The following is a 27384-nucleotide window of genomic DNA, read 5'->3' as shown; positions in this document are numbered from 1 at the left end:
TCTCTCGCTAGAATGTCAGCTCCGTGAGGGCAAAGGGAAGAATCCCTAGCGCCTGGCCCACAGCCTGAGCTCCATAAATGTCAAATGAATGAACTCATTTGGCCATCTGAGCCTCAGCCTTCCCATCTGTAGGATGGGTGTGCCTTTCCATCTGGAGGCACCCCATATTCCACTCCCCCTTCCCATCCCCCGGAGCCTATAGCTCCTGCAATTCCACAGCCCAGGTTTACATTTTCCCATACTCTGGGAGCTGTAGCCCACCACGTGCACCAGGCACTGGCCAGACAGGACTACCACCCCCAGCATGCCTCGCGCGTTTAGGAAGTACCACAACCCGTAGGGGTGTCTGGGTCTGACACGGGCGCCGACGGCGCGGGAGCAGGGGCCAGCTTCCCTCTTGCTAAGCATCTATGGTACGTCCCAAACCGAGCGCCCTCCAAGGCCCCGCGCTTCCGAGCTCCGCGCAAACTCTGGCTCTTGTACGACGGAGGTGGTTTGCTCTTCCGTTGCCCCGTGGCTTTGGCTCATCTCCAGCAGGAAGGCGAGGCTTCCGCCCGGCGCAGGGGGTGAGCTGGAGCACGGTGCCCCCAAACCCTGGACAGCATTTGGGGGAGGGGGCTCTACTGGGGGGATCCCCTAATGGGCACATTGGGAGGCTCTGGGCCCGGGGTGGCGCTTAGGGGTGGCTGTTTTCGAGGGGTCCCTTAGGAAGTGGCGTTTGGGGACGCCCGGGTGGGATTTTTGAGTCTGTTTTTGGGAGTATCACCGGGAGGCAGGGTTTTTATACCCCTCGGAGACAGGGTTTAAGGGGATGTTTGAGGAGACCTTAAGGTCCGTGTGTTAGTACTCTGTCCATGGGGCAGGGTTTCGGGGTGCTCCCCAAAGAGAGAGGCGAAGTTTGAGCATCCCGAAGTCAGGGCGGAATTTGGGGAGAGCTTGTTTCAGGAGAGGTCTTGGTGACAGTGAGAACGTTCGGGACCGACGTGGCATTGTGGATGTATCTGTGGCCTTTGTGACCTCAGGCTGTATGATGAGGTCCCCCCGCGCTTGGGTACTCGGGGCGAGGAGAGTGGACACGTCGCGGTCCATATGCTTTTAAGGAGAGGAGCCCCCAGCCCAGGCTGTGGAAGGGACACTGGAACCCAGTGTGCCAGGCTCTTCCCGAGGGGACAGCGTGCTGCCGGGCCTTCGTTGGCCGCGGCTCTTTTCATTATTCATGAGGAGGTGGGGCTGTTGAGGAAGCCTATTTTTGCCTCCTTCGCACCTGGTCCGCGGGAAGTATCGGCTTGTGAATTATTCACGAGAGGGCGGATCAGCGTGCTGGAGGGGTGTGCTGAAGGGGCGTTCTGCCGTCTGCCGGGCAAACTAGAACTCATTGATTAATCGTAAAGGTGAGTAGCGCCCCCCCCCCCCCCCCGTTTTCCGTGGCTTTTCTAGGGGCGTTGCGCATAATTCATGAGGGGCGTAGCTCTTACGGTCTCATCTGCATGACCGGCTGTTAGCTTTCCCTTTACGGGTTCCAGATTTAAGCCTTAAATCTAAGCAAAGGGACGAGGCCTCCTGCATTGTTCATTCCTCATAGCTCAGTAATTCCAGATTATCAACAAAGGCTCTAGACTCCAATCTCATCCATCCTTGTCAGCTGTGTGGTCTTTGGCAAATCTTTCTGTGAGCCTGAAAATGGGTATGGGCATGATGATGGTCAGGTCATTTCACACTTTATTAGCCCATTTAATCCCCACAACAATCCTAGGAGGTAGGTTATTATTATCCCATTTTATAGATGAGGAAACTGGGACACCGGGAGGCTAATTTGCCTAAAGTTACTTACAGTCAGTGAGTGGCTGAGCCAGGATTCAAACCCAGTTAATCTAGTTCCAGAGTCTGTAGTCTTAATCAGATGCCATAATGTGTCCCCACCACCACCACCAGTTTAGTGGCAGGTACTACTAATAATGTTGGTCACACAGCATTTTGTGCCAGGCACTGTTCTAAGCCCTTTCTGCCTATTTACTCATTTAAACTCCATCTCAAGGTAGGTTACTATTGTTCTCATTTTATGGCGGGGGGGTGGGGTGGGGAGCAGGAAACAGTAGCCCAGAGAAGTGAAGTGTCTGGCCCCAGGTCACACAGCTAGTCATCGGTGGGTAGAAATGATTTTTGTGAGGGTTCAAGAGCTCTCTAAGGAGGTCACCTTCGAGCTAAGACCTGAAGGCCAGGAAGGAACCAATTTCCTGCTCTGCATTCCTGAGACCAGTGACACAATGCATGGAAAGGACCCATCACCATAATATGCCGCCTGTTAATGTGATCTGTTATTATTTGAGAGAAATGTCTCTCGGGTGCTTATTGTGTATCCGACAGTTGTATCTCTGGTAACCTGTTACTCTATCCTACCTATTCAGTGGACATTGTGGTGGCTTTAGCATTCTGTTTTCCAGCGTCCTTCTGGACGGTTGTCTCAAGGCATTGTTTTTTGTGTTTATTTTTTTAATTAAAAAAAATTTTTAATGTTTATTTATTTTTGAGAGAGACAGAGACAGAATGCGAGTGGGTTGGGGCAGAGAGAGAGGGAGGCACAGAATCTGAAGCAGGCTCCAGGTTCCAAGCTGTCAGCACAGAGCCTGACGCGGGGCTTGAACTCACAAGCTGTCAGATCATGACCTGAGCTGAAGTCGGACGCTCAACCGACTGAGCCACCCAGGCGCCCCAATTTTTTATTATTTTAAAAAATTTTTATTTTTGTGTAATCTCTACACCCAACGTGGGGCTCGAACTCACAACCCCGAGATCCAGAGTCGTGCACTCCGCCGACTGAGCCAGCCAGGGGCCCCAAGGCATTGTTTTTTTTTTTTTTTTTTTTTTTTAATTTTTTTTTTCAACGTTTTTTATTTATTTTTGGGACAGAGAGAGACAGAGCATGAACGGGGGAGGGGCAGAGAGAGAGGGAGACACAGAATCGGAAACAGGCTCCAGGCTCCGAGCCATCAGCCCAGAGCCCGACGCGGGGCTCGAACTCACAGACCACGAGATCGTGACCTGGCTGAAGTCGGACGCTTAACCGACTGCGCCACCCAGGCGCCCCCCAAGGCATTGTTTTTTAAATAATGCCCCACGTTGGAAGTTTCTCTCGCAACTGGGTATACCGTCACCCATAACTAATTTTTTTTTTTTTACCCATAACTAATTTATGTTATTTATTTATTTATTTATTTATTTATTTATTTACTAATTTTATATTCATAGAGGTATATATTTACATAGTTCTTTTATGTTAATGTATAATACTTAAAGTTAATAGTGCCCTGTGTCAGTGCTGCTCCGAGCTCACACCGTAATCCATATTCTCTCATTTCCCTAATAGCACATTTTGCCTTTATGAGGTAGATGGGTTCTGTTACTATCCCCATGTTACAGTCGTGGCAGCTGATGCACCTGCCAAAGGCATATAATGAGTCTAGATTTGGTTGGACCAAGGCAGCCCTGGTTCCTGTTCAGTTAAGTCAGGGGTGGGGAGGAGGCAGCTGCACTTCCCCTGGGTTTCCCCTTTGGTTGTGCAGCATCACCTTTCATTATTCATGAACAGGAAGGTGTGTGGCTGTGTTGCCTTGGCTGGAGTACCACAATCCCTACTAGCTGGGCAGGGCTGTCTTGAGTGTTTCCGTTCATCCAGCCTCATACATAATTCATAAGTAACTAGGTGGGGCCTTTCTTGACCCCTCTGAGTTTCCAGGTTGAGCTGCGGCAGCATCATTATTCATTATTCATGAGCCGGGGCGGGGGGGGGGGGGGAAGGGGAGTGTGTTTTCCCTTTGGTAGCCCTACTTCCTTACTTGTGCTTACGGGGTATTATTAGATGCAGCAATAGGCGGACCGGTACCTTTTGTTCCAGCCCACCGGGACTCAGGCATTATTCATGAAAGATGTAGCCTTGATCTCCTTGGCTTCCGGGCTGCTGTAGGGTCATTAATTATTCATGAGCGACGGGGCGTGGCTTCCATGTTTAACATTGGCTTTCTGGTTGCCGGGTGTTAGTCCACCAGCCACCAGGCCTCATGCATAATTCATGATTGGGAAGTGTGGCCTTGAGGTCCTTCTTTTCCTTAGCCTCCTGGCTGCAACAATGTATTCATTATTCACAGTTCCATGGGGCGTAGCCTTTATGTTGTTTTACCTGTTTTCCCAGTTACTGCCACCTTCACCACCAGGTGGAGCTCTTCCTCTTCGAATGAGTCAGGGACCACCATACATGATTCATGAAATGGGCGCGGCCTGCCTGCATCCGGGTTCCTGGGGGGTGGGGCTCAAGGTTTTGTTCCGGCCTCAGACTCCGCAGCCGCCATCTTGTGTCGGCGGCGGAGGTGAAGGAGGTGGCCGGGGCGAGCGCAACCACTACGGCCGGGGGAGGAGAAGGCGGCCCAGGCAGAGGCGATTCTAGGCGGCCCAGGCGGCGGGGAGGAGGAGGAGGAGGAGAAGGAGGAGGAGGGTGGCGGCCGGGCTTGGCTTCGGCTCCTAGAGGAGTTGGCGGCGGCGCGACCCGGGGAACCGGCATTGGTAACAAACGGCCTTTCTCAGCGCCTTGGCCGGGGCAGGGGTTTCGGGAGGCATTGGAGGGGCCTGGGTCGGCGCTGGGCCAGGCTGGTGTCGGGATTGGTGGTGGTGACTTAGCGGTGGTGATTCGGATGCTAGGGATCTTTGGGGGTGGGGGGGGACAGATCTTGGGGCGGGGTCCACATTTCCCATCCTGGACCAGCCCAGTCCCTCGGGCTCTGAAATCTGACCTTGGGGTCAGGACCCCCCCGCCCCCAGGATCTGCTTTTAGAGACTCAGGCTCAATATCCTTAGTCAGGGTCCGGGACCCTGTCCCGAACCTTGTATCGCAGATCAGAACGCCCCCCAGTAACCAATAGAGACTTACGGGATTGACATTCCTGGTCGAAGCCCCCCACACAATGCAAGCCATTAAAGACCTACCCCAGAATCTTCTTTCAGACACTTCTAGTTTCTCAGTATTTGCTCTTGCACCTTCCAAGAGGGGCTAGACCGCCGGGAATGGCCTTCATTTCTGAAAATCTTCCCTAGCATCTTCCTTCAGGCCACCCCCCTCCCCCAACTCACACACGCATTATCTGCCCTCAGAGCTTCCAGGGAGACTAGACCCTGTGAAAGACGATTTGGGCCTGGCCTCCATGTCAGAGACCCATTCACGACTTCAACCCCAACCTGGCCCTAACGTCTTCCATCAGAAAGCCCAGCATTTCTAATCCGAGGTTCTCAACATTTACCTTTAGAGGCTCCTCTGATTCCTAGTATCTGCCTTTAGAGACTTTCTGTACTTTAAGAGAATGCTTTCTTTTTCATGCTCAGTATTCTTTTTAGAGACTGCCTCTTGCGGGTCTTGGCATATCCCTGATCATAGGTTCCTAACTCCCAGGATGTTCCCTCAGAGCCTCCCAGAGGACCAGAAGCCAGGGCAGAACTGTTTGGACACATAATTTGTCCATCACAGATCCACCTGCCTTGGCAGACCCTATTGCCTCCTGGCCGGTCCATCAGACTCCTCTCAAACCCCACCCTTCACTCAGCCTCTGCCTTCAAAAGCCAACCAGGGTTCCAGCTTCTCTCACAGCTCCCTTAACCTCACATCAAGCCTCAGGATCTGCCCTCAGAGCCTTTGAAGATTCCCAGCATCAGTCAGAGGCCCCCGGCTTCTGTTTTCAGGTTCATAGGACCCCAACATCGTTGTCAGATGTCCCTTTCCCCAACAGGCCCAGTTGTCTGTCCTCAGTCAGAGTAGAAAACCCCCTTCTCGGCATCTATTCGCAGAGCCTCCATGGGATTCCACATAATTGGTCAGAGAAACCCAACCCTGCTTGGAGACCTAGTCAGTATCTGCTTACTGAACTTTTTAGGGCCAGACCTGTCTGGGCTCAGCTTCCCCTCTCCTCGCTCTCAGAGCAGTTGCTGTACTTAGCATGTATCAATCAGAGATAAGACCAAGCCTTTGTGCTCCATTAGAAATCCCTCCCCAACCCTACCTGAGGACTTACATTCATCTCCGTAGCCTCCTGGGACTCTAATGTTGATGTCAGAGATCTCTCTCCCTACAAGTCCCTGTTATTTTTGGTCAAAGATTTTTCTGTGCCACCAGCATCTGCCCGATGAGACCTCTAGGTCCCCAGCATCCTCCGGATGGAGAGCACACCTCCCCCCAGACCCCAGCATCTTCCTACAGCCTCCTTGGGCCACAGAATCCCCCATCCATTCCCTGTGCCACTTCCAGGGGACCTGGCTACTGCCCGCCTCCTTGCAGCCTCTGGGGACCTCTAGTGTAATTTCCTGGTCCTTCTCTGAAAGATCCTTTCCAAAGACCCAGATATGAGTCTTAACAGCCTGGCCTGGCTCTGCTCTGCCTGCCCCCTAGGGCTTCTAATCCCCTATCCCATCTCCCTCTGAGCCTCTATGGGCTCAGACAACCATCTCTTGACTCCTCTCTTTTATGTTCCCAGGGACTTCTCAGTTAATCCTTCCTAGGAGGCTTGACAGGCCCCAGCATCCTGTGCCCTAGCTTCCCCATCCTGATAACCTGACCCTGTGCCTGCCCCCTCTCAAACCTGCTCCAGGACTTCTACCTCAAACCTTCTTCTCTGGTTTGGGTGGTAGAGAATGCTCAGCCTTCAAAATCACCAGTTTGGAGACCTCAGGCAAGTTCTGAAACTCTCTAAGCCCCAGTTCAGCTTTGCTAAACAATGGATAGTACATGCGTCCTAATTGGGGCCTGAGCATATGTTGAGGGAGAAAAGGTATCAATTTTGTACTGGGGGTGGGGAATCTTTAACTCCTCTCTGGAGTTTCTGCCCCAGAATCCTTCTGCTTGCCTTGACACTGGTCTGTTCCAAGTCTTAGCACTGGGCTGTTCCAAGTCTTAGCAATGGACATCCTCTCTGGAACAATCACCCAAAGCCTGATTAGACCCTTGCTGGCGGCAACAGGAATCCAGAGGTAAAAAGTGCACATATTAAAGATCTCTCTGGTTCTGGATCTTCTCTCAGATTTAGGAAGCAAGGGAGATGGTGTGTCCCAGACAAGGAAACGGGTGACAAGGCAAGGAGATAACTAAGTAATGGAGGCCACTGCAGGTGCCCAGGGAGGAGCTTAGTTATGTCTTCAAGTTGCTGAGTTCTGACCACAGGAGTAGACATTTTTAACCTTCTCAGCAGCCCCTTGAGGACAGTCCCATTTGTCCCTACTTTTGGAGAAAATGGGGCTCAGAGTAAATGAGATCCCTTCCCCAGGTCAGAGAGTCTGTAAATGGAAAAATATGGTTTACTTGGCATACTAATTCACCAACTTTTTCTTGTCTAGGTTGGTGCTTTGCATTCCAACTAATTAGGTTGGTTGGCTCCAGGGCCCTAGCCAGCGTCCTGCCTTCTGGGTCCTCCTCCCTCACGGCTCATCCCTTAGCCCTGTGGGCTGGGCCCTGAGCTTGGTCCTGACTCTCTTCTTCCAGGGGGCGTTTGGCAAACAGGCCTGCACCAGTTGCCTGACTGTGGGCAAGTGATTGGAGTTCTCTGAGCCTTTGTTTTCTTATGTGTGATGTGGGAATGAGGTTATCTGGTTCGTGGGCATTGTTAGGATTAGACAAAGCCCTGTGATTGACAGGCGGTAAGCTTCTGGTAGATGGTAGGGAGCTCCTGTCCACTTGCTTAGTGTCAGAGTATGACAGGTGCCAAGATGAAATCTTAGGTACAGTGGGGGTGCTCGGTGTGATGGTGGGGGGAGGCAGAAATGGCTCATTGGAGGAGAACAGGGGCTTAGAAGAGCACTGTGGGGTGAGGGGAAATGATTCAGGGTCCTGTTGTCTCCAGCATCTGGATCCAGCCACACGCAGCTTTCACTCCCACAGCAGGCTGTATTGTTCTGTCTCTGAGACCTGGTGTGTGATGCTTGGCAAGTTAATTTGACCTCGTGAGCTCAGGTTTTCTCATTTGTCTGGCAAGGACACTCAACCCTGCCTTGCAGGGTCAGGACCATTGAGGGGATGAAATGTGAGAACACCGGGCGGCCGCCTGGACTTCAGGGTCAGCAGATCTGTTCTGGGCCCCGCTTGGCCACTGTGTTTGTGGGAACCTCAGTCAAGTCTCCAGATGTCCCCGAGTGAGTTTTTTTTCCTCCTCTGTTAGTTGAGAGATGTCGCCAATAGTAGCCCAAACCCTATGGGGGTGCTCTAAGGACAAAGTGAGGCAAGGCTGATGAAGTGCTCAGTGCGACATCTGGCGCAAAGAAGATCTCTAATAAATATTCATCCACTGTAATTGTCCACCTGTGTAAGGGGCTCCGTATGCAGACAGGGCTTGGGAAGTATGTGTTTTATCTCTCACTGTGACCTCTTTTGTTGGCCTGGGCCTTTCCCCTCCCGGAGCTGGGGGGAGGGGTGGAGTGGGCTTTGTAAAACTCTGCCTCCCGAGCCCTTCTGGGGGGACTGGGTTTTCGGCAAGGTGTCTCCTGCCATCACGTTCCCCTGATAGAAGTCTAAGCCATGTTTCCCTCCTGCGCCCCTGTCGCCGGGGTTAAGGGTGAGGAGAACAGCTGCTTCTTGTTGTGTGCCCGCTCTGTGCCAGGCTCTATGGTCTGGGCTCTATTTCATCACTTCAGCAACTCCGTGGGGTAGGTAAGTTGCATTGTCAGCCCTGTTGCACAGGTGAGGGACCTGAGCCCACAGGGGTTAAATGACGCCTGTCAAGGAGCGGCAGGGTCTGACCTGAGCCTACACCCTCCTCTGACTTTCCCACAAGGACATTCTTCTTGTCACTCCTCTCACCCTGCAGGACTGGAGTCTCTCCCTCATGCTGGGCTGGGGAGAAAGGCGAATGGCCTAGTGGTCAGCAACATGGATTGCAAGCCAGACCACCTGGGTTCAGATCTTAGCTCTGACAGCTGTGTGACCCTGGGCAAGTCACCTCACCTCTCTGTACCCGCCTCCTCTTCTGTAAAATGGAGACACTAGCCCTTAAGTCTTCCCTTCCCCCGCAGTCACCGCTAACCAACTGAAACGCCCATGTGCCCCAGGCTCACCTCTGACCCTCCTTTTCCCTTCCAGATGTCCAGCTCGCCGCTGTCCAAGAAACGTCGCGTGTCCGGGCCTGATCCAAAGCCGGGTTCTAACTGTTCCCCTGCCCACTCCGTATTATCCGAAGTGCCCTCGGTGCCAACCAACGTAAGTGTCTTCTCCCTGGACCCTGGCAGGCAGGGTGGTGGCGGTGGTGGGTGGGAGAGCCTTCTGTATCACTGTGCATCTGTCCACGCCCTCCTCCATTTCTCCCCCAACCTGTTCTTCTTTGTCCCTAGGGAATGGCAAAGAACGGCAGTGAAGCAGACATAGATGAGGGCCTTTACTCCCGGCAGCTGTAAGTGGGGCCTAGGTTGGGCCGAGCGGTGGGAGGGGCGCCGGGAGGATAGGGTCAGGAGGGCCAGGCCTTGACCTGGAATTACCCCCTGACCTGGCAGGTATGTGTTGGGCCATGAGGCAATGAAGCGGCTCCAGACATCGAGCGTCCTGGTGTCAGGCCTGCGGGGCCTAGGTGTGGAGATCGCCAAGAACATCATCCTTGGTGGGGTTAAGGCTGTCACCCTACATGACCAGGGCACCGCCCAGTGGGCTGACCTCTCCTCCCAGGTATCTCTCCCTGGCCCTTCTTCCCTGCTGATGTGCCGGTCCCCCGGGCTCCGCTGCCACTCCCTCCTTCCCTGGCTCCCTTTTGCAGTTCTACCTGCGGGAAGAGGACATCGGGAAAAACCGGGCTGAAGTCTCACAGCCCCGCCTCGCCGAGCTCAACAGCTATGTGCCTGTCAGTGCCTACACCGGGCCCCTGGTCGAGGACTTCCTTAGTGGCTTTCAGGTACCTGGGGTTGGGGGTTGGGTTCCCGGTTTTCTCAGAGTACATCTCTGCTTTGTTCGTTAGTTCTCTATTAAGTGGGCTGGGCTGTGTGCCAGGTTTCATGCTGGGGATGCAGGTGGGATTTGGACCCTGGGCCTGCCTTTTTGGGGAGCGGGGCGTGTGAATGGGCAAGACCTGTGGCGTAATGGTTGTGAGCACGGGCCGGCGCCATGCTGCTGTGGTATGAGCCTCTAGTCTACTAGTGTGGCCTCAAGCAGGTCACTTCATCTCGGCTTTACTTTTTCTCATTTGTGGACCTGGGACCGATAGTAGTACCTACTTCGTAGAGTTTTTGTGAGGGCTAAGGGCTTAGAATAGCAGCTGGCACATGATAAAGGCCATCTGGTTATTCGTTAAATAAAAACTCTGAGCCGGAAAGAGGAGCTATGGGAGCGGAAATTTGTGCCCTGGGTGTCCCCGTGGGCCAGGGCACTGCCGCTGAGCCTGAGGCGGTCGTAGGAGCTCGCCCTGGCGGGGAAGGGCAGGCGGGCTTTCGGGCAGAAAGCAAAGTCCCAAGGAACACGGCTGAGCACGCATTGTCTCAAAAACTGGGAGCACGTGGGTGTGGTAGGAGTGAGCTCAGACTTTGGCTGCGGAGGGAGTTTTACTGCTGTGTCTCCCGGGCCAAGGTAGGGTTGTGGGCAGGCAGCAGCAGGCGTTGGTGTGTAAATGAATCAGCTGTTCTCCGCACTCCGTCCTCCTGGCTGCCTCATCACCTTGCCTGCTACCTTGCCCGCCCTGGCGTAAGGATTGGCATTTCTCTTCGCTGGGTCTCACCCTGGCTGCGTCTGCTACATCGTAGATACTTTGTGAAAGGCAGTTGAACGGGCAGAGCTTTAAGGATCCTTCTCTCTGAGCCCCCCCCCCCCCCCCCCCCCCGGCACCAGCCTTCCTCCATTATTCTCTCTTCTCTGCCCCAGTCCTGGGCCCTTTCCCTGAGCTTCCACCTCTCTACAGGTGGTGGTCCTCACCAACACCCCCCTGGAGGACCAGCTGCGGGTGGGTGAGTTCTGTCACAGCCGTGGCATCAAGCTGGTGGTGGCAGACACACGGGGCCTATTCGGGTGAGTGCCCCCGGCCTTGTCCCCCGACCCCTGCCAGGTCCAGGTCAAGACCCCCAAGCTCTCACTGCCCTCAGCACCCCGCTCAGCCGCCCAGGTTTTGGATTCTGTGTGTCCAACTCTCCCCACGTGGCATGGGCACTGTGCAATTCCCAGCAGCGATGGGCTGAATTTGCTCAGCAAGTATTCGCTGCACCTTGAGGGACACACGGGTCCCCGTGAACATGGGACTCTCGAGCATTAGCCCTGTTGCCTCCCTCTACAGGCAGCTGTTCTGTGACTTTGGAGAGGAAATGATCCTCACAGATTCCAACGGGGAGCAGCCACTCAGCGCTATGGTTTCTATGGTCACCAAGGTGAGATCAGCCTTGGGGGCCCTGGCAGGCAGGTGGGCAGCAGCAGGCCTTCCGTCTGCTCCTGGTACCCTGAGCCTGCCTCTGAGGCTCACTCTGCCTTTAACCAGGACAGTCCCGGTGTGGTCACCTGCCTGGATGAGGCCCGGCATGGATTTGAGAGTGGCGACTTTGTCTCCTTTTCAGAAGTACAGGGCATGGTTGAACTCAACGGAAGTCAGCCCATGGAGATCAAAGTCTTGGGTGAGCTAGGGCCTTGGAGGAATCAGGGAAGATAGGAGATATGTCCCTGGGCTCTGAGTGAGGGGAGACCCATCCTGGGTGTCTGAGGTAAACCAGAGACAGAGTCCCCTGCTGGTGGGCATGGGGTAGAGGCGCTATCTCATGTTTGAGCTGTTCCTAGACTAGGTCCCTAGTATCTGTGTGGAGGGGGAGAAGTTCTCTGGTGTTTGAACAGAGCAGATCAGAGGATCCACTCGTGTCTGAGCCGATTTGGACAAGGAGCAGAAAACGTCTTCTAGTATGGACTTGGGTCCAAGGACACAGGCTCTCGTGGGCTCTGAGCCTGGGTCTTGGGGAGAGGAGAGATAATTTCTAACGTCCAAGTAGAATCCGGGGTGGAGAGATGGCTCATGATGACTGAGCTGGATCGGGGATGGATTTTCCCTTATCTTGGGGGTGTTGTGGGTTTTAGGGAGGGCGGGTAGCCTGACAGTTTCCCCGTCTACCTAGGTCCTTACACCTTTAGCATCTGTGACACCTCCAACTTCTCCGATTATATCCGTGGAGGCATTGTCAGTCAGGTCAAAGTACCTAAGAAGATCAGCTTTGTGAGTGTGGGGGGTAGTGAGTGGGCTGTGGGGGGTGGTTCTGGGCATTTCTAGGCTCTGATGATGCCCTGCCCCCCACAGAAATCCTTGCTGGCCTCACTGGCAGAGCCTGACTTTGTGATGACGGACTTCGCCAAGTATTCCCGCCCTGCCCAGCTGCACATTGGCTTCCAGGCTCTACACCAGTTCTGTGCTCAGCATGGCCGGCCCCCTCGGCCCCGTAATGAGGTGGGTGACTCAGTGGGCCAACCAGGGCAGATGACCTCGGCACTGAGGGCGCACCGTGCCTCTGCCGGTCTACTCTTCCCCCTCCCCTTCCTCCCTCCCCATCCCTCTTCCACCAGTGGCCTGACAGGTGCCTTTTTGGTTCCTTCTGCCTCACCAGGAGGATGCAACAGAGCTGGTGACCCTAGCGCGGGCCGTGAATGCTCGAGCCCTGCGAGCAGTGCAGCAGGACAGCCTGGATGAGGACCTCATCCGGAAGCTGGCATATGTGGCTGCTGGGGATCTGGCGCCTATAAACGCTTTCATTGGGGGCTTGGCTGCCCAGGAGGTCATGAAGGTCAGGATGGGTAGAGAGGGACAGGGGCAGGCCAGGCACCTCCCTGAGTCCCGTCATTTATTGTCCATCTGTGTCAGTCCCCAAGTAACCACTGACCGCTTTCCCTCCCCTCCCCAATCCCCAGGCCTGCTCAGGGAAGTTTATGCCCATCATGCAGTGGTTGTACTTTGATGCCCTGGAGTGTCTCCCTGAAGACAAAGAGGCCCTCACGGAGGACAAGTGCCACCCGGTATGTGTGTGTGGCCCATGGGGGGGGCCCATGGGGAAGACATCATTGGGTGCATTTCTGGCCAGGCTCCCTCTGACCCGGCCCTCGTCCCTTTGTGTTCCTCAGCGCCAGAACCGTTATGATGGGCAGGTGGCCGTGTTTGGCTCAGACCTGCAAGAGAAGTTGGGCAAGCAGAAGTACTTTCTAGTGAGTAATCCCCTTAGACACCTGGAATCTTCACCTCCCTGGGCCTTCGGCTATCTCTTCTAGAGTCTCCCACATCTCAAGGGAGAGTCTTGCGGTTTTTGTACCTCTGTCGCGTGCCTTTTGCCATGTTCTTTATCTCGAGGGAAAGCCTGGCGTGTCCTGTTTCCCCCCACCCTGGCTCTGCCTTTCCTCAGACGGCTATGGGTTGTTTTTTCTAGCCCTGAGACTTGAGGATGTGGCCCCTAGACCCGCTTCACCTCTCCTGCTGTCTTTGGGGAGAGTGAGGAGTAATATGTGGTGTCACGCTCACCTGTGCCACCCTAACCAGCCTGTCTCTCCTCGACTGCCTCCTAGGTGGGTGCAGGAGCCATCGGCTGTGAGCTGCTCAAAAACTTCGCCATGATTGGGCTGGGCTGTGGAGAAGGTGGAGAGATTGTGGTCACAGACATGGACACTATCGAGAAGTCAAATCTGAACCGACAGTTTCTGTTCCGGCCCTGGGACGTCACGGTGAGTGGGCTGGGGAGAGGGGGTGAGATTTTGTCATCTCTCTTTTCCTCCTGTCTTTCGCTTCCGTTCTTTCTGGAAAGGAGGCCTTTCCACCTTTTTCATTCAGTTCTTTCTCTCAGCTTCTCTTGTGTCTCTCGTTCAGCATTTATCGAGTATCCTTCCATTGAATCTGCCGTGTTTCATCTTTTTTTATTTTTTATGTTTTCTTTTTCCTTGATCTCTTATCAGTGCTGGTTGGGACAGTGTGTAGGGGTCCCCCAAACCACACCCGGGTCCAATGCTGGACTAGGAGGACTCAGGACAGTTTGTGGCCATTTTCACGGCTATGATTTCTTCCAGCAAAAGGATGCAGAGCAAAATCAGCAAAGGGAAAAGGCACCCGGGGCGAAGTCTAGGGGAGACCAGACACAAGCTTCCGAGACTCCTCTCCCAGTGGAGTCGCACGGGACACCCTTACTTCCCTCACTAGCGAGTTGTGACCACACACGTGAAATGTTGCCAACCAGGGAAGCTCACTAGAGCCCCAGCACCCAGGGTTTGTACTATGGGCTGGTCACATAGGCACCGTCTGCTGGGCACATACCCAAATTCCAGCCTCCTAGAAGGAAAGCAGGAGTTCGGCACACATCACACTGTTTGCATAAGCAGTCTAGGCACAGTGAGCCATCCTAATCAGATAAGGAATGGTGAGAACCGTCCTGAAATCCAGGTTCCTAGACCGGCCAACCAAGGGCCGACCTTGCCAGCAAGCCTTCCCTTAGGAGAACATCTGTGCTACATTCACACTTTTCTGCCAGATGGAGCCCGGGCTGTTCAGGGATTGAGCTGGGAAGCCTTCTATAAGGGACAGTGCCATGTTTGCCTGCCCAGGATCTGTTCCCCTTCCATTTATTGACTTAGTCACTAGGTAGTCGTGGGCGTAGGTGCTGCTCTTGCACTTGGGATACGCCAAGGAAACAAAGGCTCTGGAGAGGGAGGACAGGCCATAAGCAATCAACACAGCAAAGCGGTGCAGTTTGTAGTTAATGTTGGTAAGTGCTGTGCAAAGGAAACAACGAAAGCAAGCTAAGGGAAGTCAGTCTAAGGAAAGTCAGGCGTGCCCAGGAGATGGGTTGGCAGTTTTGCATTACAACGGCTGAGGAAGGATTTGTTTCTGCAGACCTGGAGGGTAGAAGGGAGTAGGGCCCCTTTTTCTGGGTAAGAGTGTTCCAGGCCAGGATCTTGATGGTGTGGCGGTGGGTAGGAGATGAGCTAGAGGAAGTGGGGGCCAATTCATTTTCCCCTCAGTGGAGGAGGGACATGACCTGACCCGGGCTTTGAAAGGATCCTGTTTCGTTGGAGAGAATGTGCCCCAGCCCTGGGTGCCATTCCCTGAAAGAGCGGTAGGTATTGGGTAGGCATAAACACAGATGCCTGGCCTCTTGTCTCCAGTCTGCATTTGTCCAACTGCTTCTCTTTCCACTGAGCCCCTGCCATCTCTGTTCCAGCCCTAGCCGTGTGGCACTATCACAGACTGTCTCCTAAATCGGGGAGCTTTCTGAACTCAGGGCCTGGTTCTTCCCAGGCGTTAAATAAATCTACTTTTAGGAAGACAGCCCTATCGAGGTTTGTTGGATGAGTGCGTGAATAACTGAGCTCCGTTTTCCCGTCCCACCCTCGGCCCCCTAGAAGTTAAAGTCTGACACAGCCGCTGCAGCTGTACGCCAGATGAATCCGCACATCCGGGTGACGAGCCATCAGAACCGTGTGGGCCCTGACACGGAGCGCATCTATGACGACGATTTTTTCCAAAACCTGGATGGTGTGGCCAATGCCCTGGACAACGTGGATGCCCGTGAGTTTGGAGGCGGGTGAGGTGGTCAGGGCAAAGGCGTGCGTGCGTGCGTGTCAGGGGGGCCTGTCTTCCCATTCTCTGTTGACATTCCTTTCCTGGCACTCCTGTTGTCTCCCCACCTCTCCCCCATAGGCATGTACATGGACCGCCGTTGCGTGTACTACCGTAAGCCGCTGCTGGAGTCTGGCACGCTGGGCACCAAAGGCAACGTGCAGGTGGTGATCCCCTTCCTGACAGAGTCCTACAGCTCTAGCCAGGATCCGCCTGAAAAGTCCATCCCCATTTGCACGCTGAAGAACTTCCCCAACGCCATTGAGCACACCCTGCAGGTGATCAGCTTTGTGGGGAGGGGAGGGAGCAGCCACTGGGCCCCCTCAGGGGTCCCAAGCCTCCTAAGCTCAAGATGTGCTTTTTCTCTACACTGGCCTCCCTCACTTCCCATCCAGCAGCCTGGGTTTCTAGAGCGGTTCATTCATTCTTTTTCTTTTATTTTGAAAAGTTTTCAACGTGTAGAGAACTGCAGAGAGTGGCATGACGAATACTCAAATATCGTTCCTTGCCTAGATGTAATAGTAACTGTTAACGTTGGGACCCTTTTTTTAAGTGCATTTTCTTTTTCGTTTCCTGTATTTTTCCTTGTTTGGGCTGGACTGTTATCACGGACCGCACAGCACTTCACTCCTTCATACCTCTAGTATGTTCTGCATAACACGGTCTCTCAGCCTTGGCATTACTGACACGTGGGGCCAGATATTTCTTTGTGAGGGTTGCGGGGACATCCTCTGCACTGTCCAGTGCTTGGCAGCATCCCTGGCTTCTGCTCACTAGATGCCAGTAGCATCCTTTTGCAGTTGCGACAACTCAGGATGTCTGCACACATTGCCACATGCCCCCCCCCCCCCGCCAACTTCGGGGGACAAAAGCGCTCCCAAGTGACCACTCCTATCCAGCCAAAACCCCACTTTCACGCAGAACAATTAGCAGTATTTTCTTACTGCCTCCTCCAGTTATTTGTCTCTAATGCTTAGTCCCTATTCAGGTGTCCCCAGCTGTAGCTCAGAGTGGCTTTAACAGCAAGTTTCTCAGGATGATTCTGTTTGTGTGATGCATGTGCGAATAGAATACGGCACAGTGAGCCTATCACCAGGCTGAGTTATGACAAAGTGAACACACCTGGGTGACCGGCCCTGGGGCCACAAACCAGAGCCTAACGGCAACCCGAGGATAACCGTCGTGCAATCAGAATGGCCCTGTGGTCTTTGAGAGCAAACCATTCAGGATGTTTAGTTAGGGGTGTGGGGGCGAGACCGGGAATAGGGAAATAGAGAAAAACTGGTTTCCTCGGTCACCTTCCCTTCTGACCTATAGTTCAAGTGGGTGTGTTCATATTTGAGCACCCACCTCGGGCTCACTAAGCCACGTGTGACTTTGGACTCCGCCTCTCTGTGCCGGATTCCTCTTCTGTGAAATGGGGCTGACCGCGTGTCTGCTTCACAGTTGTAAAGCCTTTAGTGTTTACTGTGTATCTGGTGCTGTTTTAGGAAACTCAGTATATACACACTTGCTCGTTTTTTCTTTGCAACCTCGCCACACAGGTGTTATTGTTACAGCATCTGTTTTAGAAAGGAGGGTGTAAAGGTAAGTGTTACTATATGCTCCTGAAGTCACAAAACCATATACTAGGTAGTGGAGCTGGGGTTTGAACCTAGATGTCTTACTCTCCAAACCCCCTCGCCAGTGAGTGCGTTTATTGTCCTAGGACTTTTCACCGTGCTGAGTGGCTGTCTTGTTTGCTGCCAAGCCCCTGGGTCCTATAGAGCGACCGTTTAGGTTTGGGTCTGAAGTTTTGGTTTTTTCTTTCTTTTTTTAAATTGTGGTGAAAAATACATGACCGAATTGTTTTTGGTTTTTAATCAAGATGTAACGTATCTCTAGTAAGGTACACAAATCCTTAAGAATGACTTTGTTTTCACACGAACACTAGCATAGCCGCTGGTCAGTTCAAGTTCATTGGTTTTTAAATTGAGGGGCCGTGGGGGGGGGGTGGAAGGTTGGGGACCCGTGGTGGGGGGCTTCTCTTTTCCCAGAGCAGCTGTGTTTCTTCCGATTGGATTTATTCACTTTCTTTTTTAAACTTGTTTCTTAATGTTTATCTTAGAGAGGGAGAGAGGGAGAGACAGTGTGAGTGGGGGAGGGGCAGAGAGAGAGAGGAAGACACAGAATCCAGAGCAGGCTCCAGGCTCCAACTGTCAGCACAGAGCCCAACGTGGGGCTCGAACCCACGGACCGCGAGATCATGACTTGAGCCGAAGTCGGATGCTTAACCGACTGAGCCGCCCAGGAGCCCCTCAACTGATGGTCTTTCTAATGACGTACACCCATTTGTCAACCATCACTCCATGTAGTCCATTTGGTCTGTCTTGCAGTGGGCTCGGGACGAGTTTGAAGGCCTCTTCAAGCAGCCGGCAGAAAATGTCAACCAGTACCTCACGTAAGTACCCAAACGCCGCCCCCGTGCCACCCCTGCCTGCCAGCCAAGGCGTCCCGTCTGCTTTCCTCACCAGTAACACCCAGCACCAGGCACACTTGTCAAATGAATCCGTGAATCCTGGGGGTCAGGACTAGCTTCCCGTGGAGAAAGTGGGGTTGCCCTGGAGCCCACTCCTGGGGCCGCTGTGTAATCCTGCCCCTTTGACCCCTCCAATTCCTGATAGAGACCCCAAGTTTGTGGAGCGGACCCTGCGGCTGGCGGGCACCCAACCCCTGGAGGTGCTGGAGGCCGTGCAGCGCAGCCTGGTGCTGCAGCGGCCACAGACCTGGGCCGACTGTGTGACCTGGGCCTGCCACCACTGGCACACCCAGTACTCTAACAACATCCGGCAGCTGCTGCATAACTTCCCTCCCGACCAGGTAATGCCCGCTTGCCAGGTCCGTTTGGCGCAGTGCGTTTTCCTGAGATAGGAACCTGCTGTGGGCTCTCCACGTGCTCTTCCCAGTCACCAGTCCAGCTGTGGCAGGTGCCCCGAGGCACAGCTCGGGGATCTCAGAAGAATGATTAAGTCTGACCTGTTTCTCCCGTTGCATTGCCTTTGAGCCAGAGACTTCGTTTCTGTCTCCTTTACCTGTGGCATTCTGAGTCACACTGGATTCCCAGGGCTATACGATTATGGGGGAGAAGTTTCATAGTTGAGAGCATGGGAATCCATATGGGTTCGAATCCCAGCTCCATTTGCACTTGGGGGAGTCACTAAGTTCTCCCTGCACCTCAGTTTCCTCTTGTGTGAAGTAGACATGGTAGTAATTTACCTCGTGGGGGTTTTTGTGACGATTCGTTGGTACTTACTAATAGTAAGTTAGTACGGTGCCTGGCCGTCTGTAAGAGTTGGTGAAATGGCTGTGTATCTTGCACAAAGTGAGCGCCCGCCTCAGTGAGGTCCCTGGTTCAACCTGGCATCGGAGCTTCCACCTCCAGGACCCTGCAGTCGGGGTCTTGCGTGACTGACTCCAGCGCCCTATGTGTGCCCAGCGAGTCAGGGCACATCTGGGGCCAGTGCGAGGAGGCAGGCCTGTTAGGCCTCTCCTCTCAGGTCCTGCCCCTCAAAAATCTCTTTACTCCTCTAGCTCACAAGCTCGGGAGCTCCATTCTGGTCTGGGCCCAAGCGCTGTCCACACCCGCTTACCTTTGATGTCAGCAATGTAAGTCTCCTCCCTGGGGTCTCCTCAGGTCGGGGGGGGGGGGGGGGGGGGGGGAAGGAGGCTGAGGCACATCAGGTGAGAGCTGATGGGTTTACCCTTCCGGGCCCTGCCTTCTCACAGCCCCTGCATCTGGACTATGTGGTGGCTGCCGCCAACCTGTTTGCCCAGACCTACGGGCTGACAGGCTCTCAGGACCGAGCTGCCGTCGCCACACTCCTACGGTCTGTGCAAGTCCCCGAGTTTACCCCCAAGTCTGGCGTCAAGATCCACGTCTCTGACCAGGAGCTGCAGAGCGCCAATGCCTCAGTTGGTAAGGGTGTTTGGCCAGTCGGCCCGGAGTCCCCACCTACCTTGTGCCTGGCCTGGGCCAGCCTCCCCACTGGTCCTCAGCCCGTGGCTCTGCTCTGCGACCCCAGGCCTGAGGCTTCCCCACACCTTCCTTTGATCCTTCCTCTGAAATGATGAAGTTCATTTGGGCAAATTCTCTCTCTCTCTCTCTCTCTCTCTCACTCTCTCTCACTCTCTCTCACTCTCTCTCTCCCCCTCTCTCTCCCCCTCTCTCTCCCTCCTTCCTTCTCCTCCCCGATGTTTTGCTTTTAAGAGAACTAGCTGTTTGTTTCTCGTGCTCCGTGTGTATTTGCCTTGGAAAGAAAAACTTTTCTGTTTCTTTTTTATGTTTCTCTGGGGGGCATGAACTCCACCAATGGTCTCTTTCCCTGATATCTGCCCCCCGCGTTCCTCTGTGTCTTCATCTTAGTATTGCCCTCCATATATCTTTCCTCGTCCCCCTCAGCACTCCCCCACCCCTGCACCATCTCCCTCTCCATGTCTCTTCCCCTCAACTCCCTGTCTCTCCATCTCTTTTCCTCCAGCTCATGCTGAATATCAGGTGAGGGGCCGGATAAGAACTCTTAGGCTTTACAGGCCACATAGTGTCTGTGGCTAATCACCTGTCACAGTTGAAGCACGAAAGCAGCCATACACAACATGTAAATGAATGAGTGTGGATGTTTTCCAGGAAAATTTTACACATACAACAGGTGGCAGGCTGAATTTGGTTCAGGGGCTATAGTTTGCTGACCCCTGGTTTCTATGTATTTATCTCCTTCCTTCTGTACCTGTCCCTGTCCCTGTCCGTAGAATAGATACTGCATCTATAGCTTTGTGACCCGCCCCCCCGCATTTACCATCACCACCCCCCCATCTTCTCCACAGATCTCCCTTCTCCTGTCATCTCCCCATCTCCCTTCCCACATATCTACCCCCTCATATTCCTCTCTGTATGTTTATTTTCATCTTTTCTTCCACATCTCCTTTCGTCTTATCCCTGTATTTGCTCCATTTTTCTCCTCATACACATATGTAGGTATGTATGTATAGTTGTGTAAGTGGACACAAGATGTAATAGTGCATATTACACCTGTATAATGTACATATGGTATATGTAAAGTGTATATAAGCAATATGTAAGGCGTGTATGAAATATACAACATACAGGGGCGCCTGGGTGGCTCAGTCGGTTGAGCGACCGACTTCAGCTCAGGTCATGATCTCACAGTCCGTGGGTTCGAGCCCCGCGTCAGGCTCTGTGCTGACAGCTCAGAGCCTGGAGCCTGCTTTGGATTCTGTGTCTCCCTCTCTCTCTCTGCCCCTCCCCCACTCATGCTCTTTCTCTCTCTCAGAAATAAATAAACTTAAAAAAAATAAAAGAAAAGAAATATACAACATACATAAAATTTCCTACTTGTCAAATGCCCCCAATTTTCCCCTTTTTATATCTTCTGCCCCTCTGCCATATCTTTTCTCTATCTCCATGTCTGCATGTTCCCCCCAGTATTCCCTCTGTATATCTTTGTCGCCCCCCTGTCCCCTCCCCATAGTCTTCTCCATGTCTCCCCACTTCTTTTGTAACATTCTCCCCAAGACGTATAGCTCTCCCATCTGGGTCTGTCCACGTCCACTTCCTCCTGATGTCTTGCTTAGTGTCTCTGGAGATCTCCCTCTTGATATACCCATTCCCCTTTCTGTCTCCTTCAGGTTTATGCTCTCTTGCCCTGCCCTACCTCTTCCCCTTGCGCCTCCTCTCTCCCAGGATAGTTTTCCTTTTCACATCTTTTCTCTACCTGAACATATTTTGCCACCCCTGCCCCCCACCCTGGGCTCCTGTTTCCCCCTCAGACGCTGGCCTGGGATCTAAATGGCTGATGGTATCCCTTTCTTCCTGCAGATGACAGCCGTCTAGAGGAGCTCAAGGCCACACTGCCCAGCCCAGAAAAGCTCCCTGGATTCAAGATGTACCCCATCGACTTTGAGAAGGTGCTGGGTGGGGGCCCTGGGCAGGCAGGGGGATGGGCTAGACAGAACAGGTCTGTGGGGATCTGGAGGCAGCCCCAGGCCTTTATGGGGATTGGATCATGGGCCTGCCACAGGCCCTGAAAGAAAAGACGTTCCTAGCCATGCGTTTGTGATCTGAGAGAGCCCAGCAGGTAATTGCAGTGGAGGATACTTGTGTCCCTAAAGTCCAGGAATCCTCTTTCTCCTCTGATCCTCTCATCATTTCCCCACCCTTCCCCTTCTCCGTCCCCCCATCGTAAAAGGATGATGACAGCAATTTCCATATGGATTTCATTGTGGCTGCATCCAACCTCCGGGCAGAGAACTATGACATTCCCCCTGCGGACCGGCACAAGGTGAGGGGAGTCTGGACCTGATTTCCTGCCTCCTCCCCCAAACCTCCCAGACTTGAGTTCTCCACATCCCATTCACTGTGTGTGGGCTCTGAGTTTCTTCTACCTTGACTACCACCTTTTTTGATCCTTCTGCCTCACAGAGCAAGCTGATTGCAGGGAAGATCATCCCAGCCATTGCCACGACCACGGCAGCTGTGGTTGGCCTTGTGTGTCTGGAGTTGTATAAGGTGGTGCAGGGGCACCGACAACTTGACTCCTACAAGAATGGTTTCCTCAACTTGGCCCTGCCCTTCTTTGGCTTCTCTGAACCCCTTGCAGCACCCCGTCACCAGGTGAGGGCCTACGTCAGGGCAGGTGGGTTTGTGAGTGGGGTGTTTTTCTGTAGAGCTGGCTTTAGTTTGCTTCATAGCTTGTCACCAGGTGAGAGTTTCTGTCAGTGTGTACCTTCTTTTGTGCATCCGTATTCATTTATTCACTTACCATATTTTGTGCTAAGTACTGGTCTGAATCTGCCAATGGAAGCCCTTAGAAAAGATGGGATTTTTTAAAAAATTTTTTTAATGTTTTTATTTATTTTTGAAGGAGAGAGAGAGCATGAGTTGGGGAGGAGCAGAGAGAGGGAGACATGGAATTTGAAGCAGGCTCCAGGCTCTAAGCTGTCAGCATAGAGTCTGATGTAGGGCTCGAACTCAGAGCTGTGAGATCGTGACCTGAGCCGAAATCGGACGCTTAACGGACTGAGCCACCCAGGTGCCCCAATGGGATATTTTAATTGTACCCAAGGAGGTTATTAATGACACAAAAAGAGCAACCAACGTCCATTGGGTGCTTATTCTAATTACTTTTACATGTTTCATTCATTAATTCACTTCAAAGTTTAATTGAGCACCTGTGTGCCAGAATAGGTGCCAAGAAACTCTATTGTGAAATAGAGTGTATAAATGACATGATAAGTGGTTTTAGAACCCCCAAAAAAGGGCAGGGTAAGGAGGACTTGAGTACCAGGTGACAAGGGGATGGGTCAGGGATTTTAAATGTGAGATGGTCAGGAAAGGCCTTGCTGGACAGATGACATTTGAGCCCAGACTTGGAGGAGAGGAGACCAGGCAGGCTCCTGGGGGGAGGGCATTCCGGGCAGTGGGATCAGTCTCCAAGGGTTCTGAGGTAGGAGCATGCCTGGCACCGTTGAGGAAGACTAAGTCGTTAGAGCAGGAGTGAGAGGTTGAGGGGGTAGAAGATGAGAACAGAACAGGATCCCAGTGATTAGGCCATGTGGGTCATAGGTCATCGAAGGGTTTCCGTGCTTAACTCGGGGTTTGACGGAAGCCACACGTTTTTGACAAAAGAAGCTTGCAGTCTGACTTAGCGTGTTAGCATGAGCGGTGGTGAGTGGGGCGGAGGCCGAAGATAGGACTGACCCTTTGGTGGCCCCCATCCCGTGGGACCGCTCCTTGTCCCGCAGTACTATAACCAGGAGTGGACGTTGTGGGATCGCTTTGAGGTACAAGGACTGCAGCCTAACGGGGAAGAGATGACGCTCAAACAGTTCCTCGACTACTTTAAGGTGAGGTCCCTCCCGCACTCTCCCCAGACCTGCCGGCAGCGCTGCAGGTGACTCACTGGTCTGTCAATCCCCATGACACTGATGTCCCCTTCTCCCTCCTCCAGACAGAGCATAAGTTGGAGATCACCATGCTGTCTCAGGGCGTGTCCATGCTCTACTCCTTCTTCATGCCAGCCGCCAAGCTCAAGGAACGGTTGGATCAGCCGTGAGTTGGATGGCGGGGGGCCTCCACTTGGAGCTACTCCACCCCTGTTCACCACCCTCTGCTTCTGCCTCCCTGCCCCCCCTCCTCGCCTTTTGCCTCTCTGACCTGCCCCTCCCCCCGCGCCCAGGATGACTGAGATCGTGAGCCGCGTGTCGAAGCGAAAGCTGGGCCGCCACGTGCGGGCGCTGGTGCTTGAGCTGTGCTGCAACGACGAGAGCGGCGAGGACGTCGAGGTCCCCTACGTCCGATACGCCATCCGCTGACCCTGTCCATGCCCGTAGACTGGCCCCAGCCCCACCCCCTCCAGCCCAGGGCTCCCATTTGGCCTCTGGCAGTGGCCCAGTTAGCCACACTTGGTGTTCCCTCTTCATCCCCCTACCTGCACCTCTCTTGCCGCTGCTTTCTACCTTGTTTGGAACCTGAATCCTAATAAAGAATTAACCCAGATGTGGCATGCCCTGCTGGTTCCAGGGAAGGAAGAGACTTTCTGGAGCTGTCTGGTTCAGGTGGTAGCCCAAAGGGCTCAGCGCCCGCCCCCGCCCCCCCCCCCCCCCCAGCTGCCAGTTGCCTGGGCAGAGAAAACGTGGCAATTGCCACCTCTTCCTCCTGCCCTCCCTGCTTAGGAAGAAATTAGAATGTGGGTACCTAGGCCCATGTGACTATATTTGAGCGGGGGTTCAGATTTCATCGGCTCCAGCTCCTAACTCCTAACTCCCTGCCATGTTGATTTTGAGAGGTAGTATAGAGTAGTGTTTGAGCAAGTCCTGTGACTTCTCTAACCTTGTTCCCCCTCTGTGAAGAGGAAAGTTACTGCGACTGGTCGGCCAGGGCTTGGTCAACGTGGATAATGTCCTTGGGGCTGATCCCTTCCCACCTGGTTCAAAGCCCCAAGACCCTGGACAAGTCTTTACCGTCATGGTTCCCAGTGCCAGGAATGCCTGTGGTGCCCTGGTTGAACTTCCCAGCTGCACGAGGGCCTAAACAACTCTGTTGGACTGAGGAATGCCCGTGACTGTGCAGACTTTGCAGTTTTCATGCAAATAGTTGGCTTAGAACATCTGTAGAGGAAAAGTCCCTTTCCCATTCCACCCTGTTCTCCTTTGGGCCTGGTCTGCTTGTCAGGAGGCCTCCTACCTTACAGAAGAGAGCCAGCTGTGGGTTGTTGGTTATAGCAGGCTCACCACAGGACCACAAAGCTCCCCACACTCATCCGTGGCTCATGGCTGAGCGCTGTAGACAATTGAAAGCACTGGTCGGACAGGCAGACTGGCCACCTGGTGTGTGAGGATGCCACTCCCGCCTCTCCGTCACCCAACCAGAAGGCCAACTTCTCTCTCCCTCTTAGAAACAGACCCCTCATTCCTTCACTCAACCCTGGGTATTGGGAATAGCACAACCTATCCCTGAACCGGACCTGACACTCCTCACAGAGTGTCCTGACATCTGCTGCCTCCTGGGCCAGCTCCAGACCCCAGGCACAGTGTATGCCCTTGTCCACCCCGTCTCGTGACTCTTGGCCTGCTCTTCTTGGGTGACCTCATCCTTCCATGCTTCCTTTTTATCTCCCTCCAGGACATTAGGGACTGAGTGCTTTACCTGTGGCATCTATTTAATGGTGATGCTACCTGTTTTAGGTCAAGCAGAGAGGTTTTCTCACCAGGGATACTTTTTCCATTATTGTTGCTCAAGAGTACATCAAACACCATACCTCCTGTCCACTGTTGCTATGTTACAGCATCTGAGACTTAAACACAAATTTCCTCTGCCCCCTTTCTCCACTATCCCAGCTCTTTGTTTGCTATCTTCCCCATTATAGCTCCTGAGTCTGGACACTTCTGTCTCTTTCTTCACCACCCACCCCAGCTCCCAGATCCCTTGCTACCTTAATTCGCCCCTGCAACACTTCATCAAGAACCCATGAGTCTTGGTTGCATCCTCGTTTCCCCAAATGCTATTTTACTTTTGTCATGTTTGTCTACCTTTATAATACCACCAAGACAGAAGACCAGGGTTCAGTGGGCAGGGTTTGGGTCACTTCATCGAGTCCCCTGCACCCAGCAGGCACCATGTAGTGGTACATACATGGTTGTCTCTTGTCTCAGCCTAGAGCTTTGCCATCAAACATTTGCCACATTTGTTGAGTGCTTACTGTGTGCCAGGCACTATTGTAGGCATTGGAGACAGCAATGGATCAAAACGTCCCTGTCTTGGGGCACCTGGGTGGCTTAGTTAAGCGACCAACTCTTGGTATGGCTCAGGTCATGATCTCACGGTCTGTGAGTTTGAGCCCTACATCGGGCTCTGTGTTGACAGTGCGGAGCCTGCTTGGGATTCTTCTCTCTTAACTCTCTACCCCTCCCCTGCTCGCTCGCTCTCTCTGTCAAACTAAATAAAGTTTAAGAAACTAAAAGTTCCTGTCTTGAGGGGTGTGGGTATGTGCGTGGGGGGAGGGGTTCTGTTCTGCTGGGGTGAGACCCAGAATAGACCAACAAGTAGATTGTAAGAGGTTGACCCGTGCCATTAAAAAGGTCCGTACAGCCAGGTCTGGGGATCTAGAAAGATGGGGGTGCATGTAGGCATTTGTAAATAGGGTAGTCAGGGAAGGCTTCATGAAGGTGACATTGAAGCAAGGACTTGGAAGGAATTAAGGGATGAAACGTGGATATCTAGAAGACTATTCCAGGCAAAGGAAACAAGTGCAAAGTCCCTGAGGCTGGATTATGCCTGTTTTATTCAGAAACAGAAGGAAAGAAATACGTCTGGAGTGGAGTGCGAGGAAGAGGGGTAGATGAGGATGAGGTCAGAGAAGTGAGGGACCTGATCCTATAGCCCGAGGTGCACTTTTGCCTCTGTCAAGTATTTCCACTCCCATCATGCTCTTGTAAATTCTCGCTAGTATGAAACTTACTGAAAACTCTAACCAGTGTGACCAATGCTGCTATAAAAGGAAGCCCAGAAGAGGCGGGGAAGCTGGCTTTGGACTGGGGTGCAGTGTAAAGATATCCCAGAAAGGCCTGCCAAAAGCTGCCGCCATTTGAGCTGGGCCAGGTGATAGTGTAGGAGTTTTTCAGGCATAGAGGAATTGAGGGATTAGTTTTGTTGGCAGTGCTTGACACACAACAGATGCCCAATAAATAAAACAGAAAACCGCAGACCTGGGGAGAGCCACGGGCGGGGCTCTGGCAGGCAAGAGGTAGTTGAGAGGTGGCAAGAAAGAAAACCCAATCCAGGATGCATACGCAAATGCTCGCGTGAGGCGGCAAAGAGATCTTCTTCGACCCAAAGTCCCAAGCATGCGCAGTAATGCACCCTTTCCTCTAAAGGTCCGCCTTTCTTTTCTCAGCCTAGGCTCCACCTCCGTGAGTCTTGCTGAGGGAGATGGGAGGGGCTAGAGGCGGGACGAAGGCGAGTGAACATTCCTTTGACCAATCACCTTGCGGAATATTCGGCCTATAGTGAGAGAGGAACTCAGAACAAAAAGAAGTGCCCGCCCCCCTGCGGTGAGAACCAATGAACACCGGGCAGAGGCGTGGTAGGAGAACAGTGAAATCACGCCTCTTCAGCTCGGCCACGCCCTTCATTCTTGCTCAGCCTCACCCCAGGGGGCAAATCTGATTGGCTGTGCGACAACCTCAAAGGGCGGGGCCGCACACGTTCACACTGAGAATGAGCTAGCGGAGGGAGCGGGGAGGTGGGGGAGCACATCTGGGCGGGGCTAGACTGTGT

General features: G+C 53.3%; 1 protein-coding gene across 4 annotated transcripts; it reads left to right on the top strand.

The window, feature by feature from the left end:
- Positions 1-444: 444 nt before the first annotated feature.
- UBA1 (ubiquitin like modifier activating enzyme 1) lies at positions 445-24105 on the top strand. 4 transcript variants are annotated; one of them, XM_081793168.1, is made up of 27 exons: positions 4338-4554; positions 8829-8951; positions 9101-9217; positions 9349-9407; positions 9508-9676; positions 9765-9899; positions 10896-11002; positions 11265-11355; positions 11463-11595; positions 12085-12182; positions 12264-12410; positions 12568-12744; positions 12869-12973; positions 13079-13159; positions 13514-13669; positions 15338-15503; positions 15636-15832; positions 17930-17994; positions 18218-18413; positions 19125-19199; positions 19320-19509; positions 21427-21515; positions 21797-21889; positions 22030-22221; positions 23352-23453; positions 23558-23658; positions 23786-24105. In XM_081793168.1, the coding sequence occupies exons 3-27, from the start codon at positions 9101-9103 to the stop codon at positions 23919-23921; spliced, it is 3177 nt and encodes a 1058-aa protein (XP_081649294.1). In that variant the 5' UTR covers positions 4338-4554; positions 8829-8951; the 3' UTR covers positions 23922-24105. The 4 variants fall into 4 exon arrangements, with proteins under 4 accessions (XP_081649297.1, XP_081649296.1, XP_081649294.1 ...); XM_081793171.1 differs by lacking the exons at positions 4338-4554; positions 8829-8951 and adding an exon at positions 445-566; XM_081793170.1 differs by lacking the exons at positions 4338-4554; positions 8829-8951 and adding an exon at positions 1255-1391.
- Positions 24106-27384: the final 3279 nt, after the last annotated feature.

The sequence above is a fragment of the Panthera onca genome, chromosome X, assembly GCF_046562875.1.
Source record: "Panthera onca isolate mPanOnc1 chromosome X, mPanOnc1 haplotype 2, whole genome shotgun sequence".
Classification (NCBI taxonomy): domain Eukaryota; kingdom Metazoa; phylum Chordata; class Mammalia; order Carnivora; family Felidae; genus Panthera; species Panthera onca.
Note: the sequence above shows the minus strand (reverse complement) of the source record. Positions and strands in the feature narration are given on the sequence as shown.